The 9,590-nt window shown below is 58.9% G+C and overlaps 1 protein-coding gene across 3 annotated transcripts; it reads left to right on the top strand.

Annotated features, from left to right (window-relative positions):
• On the top strand, positions 1–8,916 carry ABCG4 (ATP binding cassette subfamily G member 4). 3 transcript variants are annotated; one of them, XM_010723687.2, is made up of 16 exons: positions 1–36; positions 316–485; positions 729–966; positions 2,714–2,831; positions 2,898–3,030; positions 3,349–3,399; positions 3,567–3,712; positions 3,958–4,081; positions 4,268–4,382; positions 4,613–4,752; positions 4,835–4,933; positions 5,067–5,235; positions 5,736–5,836; positions 5,970–6,128; positions 6,240–6,358; positions 6,433–8,916. In XM_010723687.2, exons 3-16 carry the CDS (start codon positions 738–740, stop codon positions 6,656–6,658), a joined length of 1,929 nt encoding a protein of 642 aa, XP_010721989.1. In that variant the 5' UTR covers positions 1–36; positions 316–485; positions 729–737; the 3' UTR covers positions 6,659–8,916. The 3 variants fall into 3 exon arrangements, with proteins under 3 accessions (XP_010721989.1, XP_010721990.1, XP_010721991.1); XM_010723688.2 differs by having other exon boundaries at positions 316–489; XM_010723689.2 differs by lacking the exon at positions 316–485 and having other exon boundaries at positions 7–36.
• The last annotated feature ends 674 nt before the right edge of the window (positions 8,917–9,590 follow it).

Below are 9,590 nucleotides of genomic sequence, written 5' to 3'. Positions count from 1 at the left end.
CGGAGGCTGCGGGGAGAGGAGCCCGAGCTCGTACAGGTGAGCGTGGGGAGGGTCCGAGAGGTTGGGGTCCGGCGGATGGAGGAAGAGGGGATGGAGGAGGAGCGGCCCCGGAGGAGATGCCCTCGCCGGTGGGGTGGGGTGGGGTGGGAGCGGCTCAAGGAGTCAAGGTGAGCCCGAGGGCGGTCTGTGGCTCCCGCAGCCCCCCGTCCTGCTGGCCCTGTGCTCTGTGGCTGTAGGAAGGGGAAACCTAAAGCGTTCGGAGGGAGTGGGGGTGATGGGATCACGCAGCCCTCCCTCGCCCCTTTTCTCCCCCAGGGCCGAGGCTGGCTATTTTCCAGCCCTGAAAGAGATCTGCCTGCATCGGGGAGAGGGCTGAGAAGATCTCGGCGCAGCTCCTCGCGAGGCCATCCTCCCCTTCCAGGGGATTGTGTGTGTGCATTGCAGCTGCGGCGAGGAGCTGCCTGCAGCTTGCGGCTCAGCAAAATGTAGGTTAGCACGGCATTAGGACCCCGGCCCTGCAGGGGAGGGGGGTGCTGAGCTCAGCAGGGCACGGCTCAGCTTCCTGTGCTCAGCACAATGAGGGACCCCTAGCCCCATCTTCATCTGGGATGCTGCAGAGGGTTTGGGGTGCAGCGTGTTTCCCACCCCGCCTGGCTCAGCGTTCCCCCAGCTCTGCAGAGCCCTACTGCCAAAGATCGAGTGGGTCCATCCCTGCATGTTCCCTACAGAGCAGCACGATGGCAGAGAAAGGCATGGATCCTGCATGCGTCTCCATCGCCCTGGAGGACACGGTTTGCCACGCCGGCCCCCCGGATGCCCCACTCCTCACCACCCACTTGAAGAAAGTGGAGAACCACATCACAGAGGCCCAGAGGTTTTCCCACCTCCCGAAACGCTCGGCTGTCAACATCGAGTTCATTGACCTGTCCTACTCTGTGCGCGAGGGCTCCTGGTGGAGGAAGAGAGGTAGGAGCTGCCTGTAGGGCTGGGAACCCCTGAGGCTGCCACATCTCCCCTCCAGTCTCCTCTCATCTCTCCCAGACCCTCTGCCCTGGGTCCATCCCTCTTTGCTGATTCAGGCAGCTGTGTCTCAGCTCTGCAGGATTTTGTCTGAGTGCACAATAGAGGGAAACTCCGGAGCTGCTCACCCCACTGTCCCCTGTGGTCACCCAGCCCTGTGATCCCCAAAACCAGATCCTATCCCAGAGGCTGTATGGGGCAGGCAGGGCTGTTGCTTGGCTTGGGGCTGGCAAGATGGATGGGTTTTCTCAGTGCTGCTGTGCTGGCAGTAGGAGGCCCCAAGGGGTGCCCTGGTGTGCAGGGGGGTGCTGAGCTTGCAAGGGTTTTCCTCTTTGGCAGCTCCCTATGTGTGACTGCGGCCGACAGCGTAGGGAGGGGAGGCAGATGGTAGCTGGTGGGTGGTAGTCAGCTTTAATTAGCCCTGTTAGTTAATGGGATGCCAATCAGATTGGCCCTGTGAGGTGGGGGGGGTGCTGAGCAGGGTCCTGGGGAGAGCTGGTTGAGGGTGTGGGGTCCCTGCTGCTCCCAACTAAGCTCTGCAGCTGGGGAAGCTGAGGCACCGATGGACAGCAGGACCAGCCCAAAGCCTCCAGGGTGAGCTCTGCCTCCTTAGATGCTGGGAAGAAAAAGATGGAGGCTGGAACTAGGGCTGCCTGGAGTGTTTGTATGCCCTGTGGTGGGGACAGACTTGGGGCAGCTGGAGCTGGGACTGTGGGGTTGCACAGCGGGGATGTCTTCTCCCCTGGACCGCACGCAGGAATTGGTGAGGAGCTCCAGGTGCCTTTGTGCAGGATCCGGCCGTGCTGCCGCGCGTTGCTGAAGCAGGAGGTTACTGGCAGTCAATGAACGCGAGTAACCGCTGCGCAAGCTGCAGTGGCACCGACGTGAGCAGCATGCGCTGCCGGGCTGTGCGCTGTGCTCACCCTGCTGCCGTCACACAGCATCCTGCTCACACCTCCCAACCCCCAGGGCCCTTCTCCTGGGGGTGCCTGACCCCAACGGGTGCTGCTGGGGCACAGGAAGATCACAGTGTTGGACCCCTTCCCCACTCATCTCCTCCTATCTCCTCCTGCTTCTTTCGCTGCCCTGATCCTTAGGCTTGTTCCAGTTTGTGGGTATGGGACGGATGCATTGTTGCCAGCTGATACCATGGGGCAAGGGGATGTATTTCTGGCAGAGACATGCTCAGACCTGGTCTGTGGTACCCTGCAAACCACAGCTCCCCAGGCAGGGCTGTGTTTCGGGGCAGTTTCTGACAGCCTGAGGCTGTGCCTGTTCCATGCTCCCGACACATTGCGTTCCTGCTGCCAGAAAATGCTAATCAGCTGCCTTTAAAGCAGAGATAATTCCAGGTCTGATTAGCAGTGGCTGCTGCCGATGGCATGAATACCAATGAAGGCATCCGGCGGGCATGGAGACGCTGCTGCCCATGGCATCCTGCTCCTCGCTGCCTGGGGACCAGGGCAGTGCCACAGCCTGGTGGCCTTCTTTATGCTGTGTCCCAGGGGTTTTCTGATCTTGTCTGCGTTGGAAATGGATGAGCTAATGGGAAGCAGGGATGGGGGTTATACTGGGGGTGACGGCTATGATGATGCTAGTAGAGGTGATCCCTTGGCACAGCACACGGCGGTCCTACAGTCCTCCAGGTGCTGGAATCCCATTGCAATCCCACCTTTCTGCTCTCTTCCTCCAGGCTACAAGACCCTCCTCAAATGCCTGTCAGGGAAGTTCTGCCAGCGAGAGCTCATTGGGATCATGGGGCCATCGGGTGCCGGCAAGTCCACGCTGATGAACATCCTGGCTGGCTACAGGTGGGGCTGGAGGACGGGTTGGGGGAGCGGGGCTGGGGGCTGTGTTATATCCTCTTTGTCCTGTAGGGAGACGGGCATGAAGGGTCAGATCCTGGTGAACGGGCGGCCGCGGGACCTGCGCACCTTTCGCAAGATGTCCTGTTACATCATGCAGGATGACATGCTGCTGCCGCACCTCACCGTGCTGGAGGCCATGATGGTGAGCGGGGCTGCAGGGTTTCCTGGGGCTGGATCCTCAAGTGGGAGCTTCCCAAGAGCTGTGGGATGTGGGGATGAAGTCCTGCCCTCGCCCTTGTATCACTCAAATGGGGATGAGTGTAATACCTACGTATGACGTTCCCATTGGAGGTGTTCAAGACCAGGTTGGATGGGGCCCTGGGCAGCCTGGTCTAGATAGATATGGAGGTTGGTGGCCCTGCATGTAGCAGGGAGGTTGGAGCTTGATGATCCTTGAGGTTCCTTTCATCCCAAGCCACTTTATGATGCTTTGATCTCCCTGTTCATCTTCTCCCTGCAGGTCTCTGCTAACCTGAAGCTGAGTGAGAAGCAGGAGGTGAAGAAAGAGCTGGTAAGTGAAGAGGAATGTGAGTCTAGGGCCCCTTGTCTTACTCCAAGGTGGAAACAGTGGAGAAGGGAAGGAACCATGGACCCTCAGTGATGGGGACGTGGGAGGAGGTGATGGGGAAAGGGTGAGGGTCCATGGGAGCTCATGGTGAATGAGGCTCCATCCCTCAGGTCAATGAGATCCTGACGGCCCTGGGGCTGCTGGAATGCTCCTACACCCGCACCATCTCGCTGTCGGGTGGGCAGCGCAAGCGCCTGGCCATCGCCCTGGAGCTGGTGAACAATCCTCCAGTCATGTTCTTCGATGAGCCCACCAGGTGAGACTGCAGGAGCTCCCCAGCACTGGGGGATACCGGGGGGACCAGAGCCCTTTGGATCCAAGAGGGGCTGTGGGACACCAGGGGGACTGGAGGACAACGGGGCTGGGGCTGCAAAGAGATGTTCTTCTCCATCACGCAGGGTGCCCACGTGGTGGTGGAGGTGTCTTGGAGATTTTCTTCTCCCTTTCTCAACTCTCTCCTTCTCTCTTTACCATCTCTTTCTCCTCTGCTCCATCCTGCAGTGGTCTGGACAGTGCCTCCTGCTTCCAGGTCGTCTCCCTGATGCGCTCCCTGGCTCAGGGCGGCCGCACCATCATCTGCACCATCCACCAGCCCAGCGCCAAGCTTTTTGAGATGTTTGACAAGGTTTGGGCTGGGGCAGAGGGCTCTGGGGGGGGCAGGTCGTTCTGACCATGCAGAGAGGCTGTGGGAGGGGCTGGTGCAGACAGCTGACCTGGGCTCGTGTGGCTCACAGCCCTGACGACGGGATCTGGAGCAAGCAGTGGTGCCCTGGCTGCTCTGCACCTGCCCTATCGCTGATTTCTCTTACAGCTCTACATCCTTAGCCAGGGCCAGTGCATTTTCAAAGGCGTCGTGACCAACCTCATCCCTTACCTGAAGGGCCTTGGGCTCCATTGCCCCACGTACCACAACCCCGCTGACTTCAGTGAGTGGCCCCTCCTCAGCTCAGCAGCCTTGGGGACGGAGGGTGGCGAGGTCCAAACCCACGTGGCGAGGTCCAAACTCATGTCCCCCCATTGGGTGCTGTGCTGTGGGTGATGTGGCACTGTGGGGTGAGGGCTGCACTGGGCTCCCATCCCCTGGCCATGGGGAAATTGGGTGACCTGAGCAGTGTGATGGTTAGGGCTGACTCAGTGCTGCTCTTGTGCTCCACAGTTATTGAGGTGGCCTCAGGAGAGTACGGGGACCTCAACCCTGTCCTGTTCCGTGCTGTGCAGAATGGCATGTGCACCATGGCCGAGAAGAAGAGCAGCCCCAACAAGGCAGACTCATCGTGCCCGGCACACTGTGTGACAGTGAGAACCCAAGAGGGGACACCATGTGGGAGGTGATCCCTGTCCCTCACCTGCATCTCTGACTTTGAACATCCCTTTGCAGGACGTGGACCACATCGAGAGCCACACGTTCGCCACCAATACCTCCACCCAGTTCTGCATCCTCTTCAAGAGAACCTTTATCTGCATCCTGAGGGACACGGTGAGGGCTGAGCCAGCACTAAAGGGATGGGAGCTATTTACTGGGGGCAAGCAGAGCTGAGTGGGGCTCACCCTTCTCCGGGATGCTCAAGGTACGTGGTCCTGCCTCACTGATCCCCTCTGCCCATCCATAGGTGCTGACCCACCTGCGCTTCATGTCTCACATCTGCATCGGGGTGCTGATCGGGCTGCTCTACCTGCACATCGGCAACGACGCCGGCAAGGTCTTCAACAACACTGGCTTCCTCTTCTTCTCCATGCTCTTCCTCATGTTTGCTGCGCTGATGCCCACCATCCTCACCTGTAAGGAGCTCCTCGCCCCACTGCTCCCACCCCTGGGTGTGCAGGGGGGGGTTGTGTCTGTGGGAGGGCTCCAGTGGATGCTGTATGGTGGAGACAGCTGAGTTGGTCCAAAGTGGGGCAATAGGATAGAGACGGAAAGGATACAAAGAGAAGGGTGGAAGTGTTTGCATCTCTTGGAGTAAATCCCCCCAGTTGCCATTTATTTACTGTCTGCTTCATTTATTGCCATTGTTTACCGAATGGCTCTAAGCAGTGTACTGGAATTTATCTATTTACTTATTTTGCTGAGAAACTGTCTGCACAGCTGCGTTTTCAGCTGCTTCAGATCTCCCTTTCACTTCCTCAAAAAGCCTGAGCAAAACCCCCCTGGCTGAGCTGACTTGTCCATGTGAAGGTTCCCCTCTCAGTTTCTGTGCCTGGTGAAGCTCCCACCCGTGGGCAGGAGGCTGCAGGGTGCATTGGCCTGGGGCACTGCCGACTCCTTCCTTGCTTCCCCACAGTCCCCCAGGAGATGTCTGTATTCCTGCGAGAGCACCTGAACTATTGGTACAGCCTGAAAGCCTATTACCTGGCCAAGACCATGGCGGATGTGCCCTTCCAGGTGAGCATTGCCCCCTTGGCACGGCCAATTTCCAGTGCCCTGGATGGACTTGGACTCTGCATCCCTGGGGAGGGTCTATGGGACCAGAGCAGCCACGGGCCCAGTTTGTGTAACTCTGCTCACCCCTCTCCAGGTGATCTGCCCCATTGCCTACTGCAGCATCGTGTACTGGATGACAGGCCAGCCGCCCGAGGCCACGCGCTTCCTCCTCTTCTCTGCCCTGGCCACCGCCACTGCTTTGGTGGCCCAATCCCTCGGGCTTCTCATTGGAGCTGCTTCCACCTCCCTGCAGGTCAGGCTTTGCCCGTGGTGTGGACGTGGGTGTCCCAAAGGACCACATACATACAGGGAGTGCCATGGGCCACAAATGGGGATGTGGCACCCAATGACCTCTGCTCCATAGGTAGCCACCTTTGTGGGACCCGTCACTGCCATCCCCGTCCTGCTCTTCTCAGGCTTCTTTGTCAGCTTCAAGACCATTCCCACCTACCTGCAGTGGAGCTCCTACGTCTCCTACGTCAGGTGGGACCTCACACTCTGTCTGTAGGGTGGGAGTGGGGCCGTGTGGGACACCCAGTGACTCTGCTTTGCCATAGGTATGGTTTTGAAGGCGTCATCCTCACCATCTATGCCATGGAGCGCGAGGACCTGGAGTGCCTCGAGGACTTCTGCCCTTTCCAAAAACCCATCAAGATCCTGCAGGAACTGGACGTGGAGGAGGCCAAGCTCTACCTGGACTTCCTCATCCTGGGCATCTTCTTCATCATCCTGCGGCTCCTGGCGTACCTGGTGCTCAGGTACAAGGTCAAGTCGGAGAGATAAAGGGGCCACAGGACCCCAGAGCTGCCCCCGGGCCTGAGCTGCTGCATGGCAGTCGTGGACCATGTTGGTAGGTGCCAGCCAGGCCTGGCTCAGTCGAGAAGGGTTTTGAGACATCTCGGAACTGTTTTAACCTTTCCACGCACTCTTCATGGCAAACGTTTTGTACAGCCCCACCACGTGTCTGCCTCACCCCACGGAGCTGCATCCCTTCACTCAACCTGCCTGCCTATGGGGGATAGCAGGGATGGTCCCGTGGAGGCAGAGTGGGGCTGTGGGGAGCTCCAGGCAGGAGAAGGAGAGGCGCTGGGGGTCCGAGCCACGTGGGGACACACACAGAGCCATTGCGTAGAGAAGAGCCCCAAAGCCACCAAGTTGCACAAGGCTTCTGTGTTTCCTGCAGCTGCAGCCACTGATTGCTGCCTCCCCTTTTCCTTTCTGCTTCAATCCTCCCTTTACTTCTTTTTTTTCTTTTTTTTTCTTTTTCCTCCTTTTTAATTTTGAATTTAATTTTGAAACCCCGCTGCTTTCAGTCTGCATGGAGAGGAATGGGAGCAGCGGGCAGAGGGCTCGGGGCTCTCCTGTGCTGCTGCTCGGTGCCATCCTCAGGGCTGGCCTCTGCTACCTGGGGACACAGCAGTGTCTGTGGGACAGCGCTCTCAGACCTCAGAGGGGGTCACGTTCAGTCTTTGGGATCTGAGCCAAGAGGATAAAAGTGATTGATACAAAGAGAAGTGACCATCCCATCAAACCCAGCGTGAAGCACTGTGCCATCAGTGGAGCTCTGCTGGCCTCTTGTTCCCTTTCCCCAGCACAACCATGCAGGATGGAAATGACCTCCCTCAGCAACAGCTGTGTGCTGTCTGCAGGGAGGAGATGAAGACTGTGGGCACCCACCCATTGCAGCAGGACTGATGGGTAAGAGGATGGACAAGTGGGTCCCAGTGGTGCCAGAGCTGGAAGGCAGGTGAGATCTGGGAGCAGTTGGTTTGCATTGAGCCACCCTGATGCTGGGACTGGTACCAGGAGAAGGCGTCTTTTGGTGGTTCCTCTAAAGCTCTGCACCCCTCAGGGCATTTTAGAACCTTGTTGGCTTTTCAAAGGAGTGGAGCTGGTGGGGACAGCACGCTGGCACTGCTGTCATGGGGCTGCATGGGTGCTACTGGAGCCCACTGCCTGCTGGTGAGCGTGGACATGGCAGGGGATTGGACTGCAGAGAGAAGGACAGATTGCAGCAATATCCTCTGAACTCTTCTTCACTTTTCCTGGTTTGTTGGGACTGCTTTGCACTGCAGGGGCTGGCTGGAGGGCAGAGATGGAGGTACTGCTGCAGCGGGGCTGGGTTTCCCCTGCATGGATGTGAAGAGCTCGTGCATAAAGGCTCTGGAAGCAGGACGTGCCCTGATGCTCTTCCAGTGCTGAGCATTGGGGTTTCCCCAGGGGATCTCGGCTGACTTAGTGCTGTCCCCCACAAAATTCCCCCCTGCTCCCAGATCCACCTTCACTATCCCTGTGCTGTGCTGTGCTGTGCAGGGGGTGGGAGCACTGCTGCCACCCACAGCCAGGGAGACACGGGGAGCAGTCCCCACATCTGCTGTGCCACCAGGGAATGGCAGAGCTGCTGGCTGTCCCCCATCTCCATCTCATGTCTGTGGGGCTGTTGGGCTACTTCAGTGCCCCACTTCTGCCCTGCTCTTGGATTACAGTGTGTGAGGTCAAGGCAGATCCGTGCTGATTTTTGCCCTGTCCAGGATGTGTGCAGTGAGGATGCACTTTATTGGAGCGGGGGAGTGGAACTCTGGGTGCTTCTGGCTGCAGGCACCCCTCCAGGGAACGCGTCTGGATAATCACGAGGAGTGTGATGGAGGAGAGCAGGCTTCTTCCCCTCCACCTCCTCTCCCTTCCCGCCCCCTCCCTTCCCACGCAATGCACTTTGAGTGCATTAGGATGAGGTTTGAGCTGTGGCAGCAGCTCTGAGGGCAGCAGCTGAACCTCAGCCCATCTTGAACCGATTCAGGCCCAAAGGCTCAGCTGGGGTGGGTGTGCTGTGAACAGCCCCCAGCATGCTGCCAGGCACACAGGGACTCGGCCTCTCCCCTCTACGCACGTCTGGGTCACCTTTGTCACATTCACAAGAGAAGCAAAAGCATCCTCACCCTCTGGGGTTTGTTGGAAGGGACAGCAGGGCAGCACAGGGGGTAAAGATCTGCCTGCAAGGTCTCACCCACCCCAAGCAGGCAATAAAGCAGTGTTTCATTCTCGCTGTGTGTGGACACCATCCATCCTGTCCTGCTGGGGGTCTCCTGCTGCCTCCCTGCCCCCGTGTGCTGTGTGTGGTTGTGCTGTGCTGGGGGTGTGCATGTGGGGTCGGGGTGAGCCATTACCAAAATAACATGCAGACAGCAGCTCAGAGCCCGAGGGAGACTGCAGGGCTGTGGCTCTGCTGTGCAAGGGCTTTGCCAGCAGTGGGACCTGCTGCCTTGCAATGGGGATGCATCGCTGCCCTGCAGAAGCGTGGCCAGGCCCGGGGGAGAGGGCATGAGCTGGGCTGTGGGGGAGCACGGGGCTGCAGGCAGTGCTGAGTGCCCTGTGAGTGGGGGGGGGGGGTCCTGGCTTGTGAGCAGCACTCACGGTGGCCGGAGGGTTGCTACACAGGTGGAGGGGTCGCAACTTGTAAGGGCGTCTCTGAGCTGCCAGCTGTACTTGTTGGATTTCACACATCAATAAAACTTATATTTATAGCGTACCCTTCGCTTCCTCCCGAGCGGCCGCGGGGTCCGCGCGTGTCGGGATGCTGGGATGGCTGTGCGCTGCTGGGTGCCGGGATGCAGAGGGATGCGCAAGGCTGTGAGCACGGGCTGTTCTTCCCCAGGCAGCAGCCCAGCTTTCGGCACCACCTCCCGGTATTACAAAAGCAGCTCTGCCCCCGGGCCCG

The sequence above is a fragment of the Meleagris gallopavo genome, chromosome 26 (genome assembly GCF_000146605.3).
Source record: "Meleagris gallopavo isolate NT-WF06-2002-E0010 breed Aviagen turkey brand Nicholas breeding stock chromosome 26, Turkey_5.1, whole genome shotgun sequence".
NCBI classification, from domain to species: domain Eukaryota; kingdom Metazoa; phylum Chordata; class Aves; order Galliformes; family Phasianidae; genus Meleagris; species Meleagris gallopavo.
The sequence above is the reverse complement of the archived record's forward strand: the minus strand, read 5'-3'. Positions and strand labels throughout refer to the sequence as shown.

Bases quoted from the DNA above. Each gene is read 5' to 3' on its own strand.
- ABCG4 (XM_010723687.2), top strand. From the start codon at position 738: ATGGCAGAGAAAGGCATGGATCCTGCATGCGTCTCCATCGCCCTGGAG. The intron at 4,383-4,612 runs GTGAGTGGCCCC...TGTGCTCCACAG, and splicing joins CCACAACCCCGCTGACTTCA to TTATTGAGGTGGCCTCAGGA. The intron at 6,359-6,432 runs GTGGGACCTCAC...GCTTTGCCATAG, and splicing joins TCCTACGTCTCCTACGTCAG to GTATGGTTTTGAAGGCGTCA.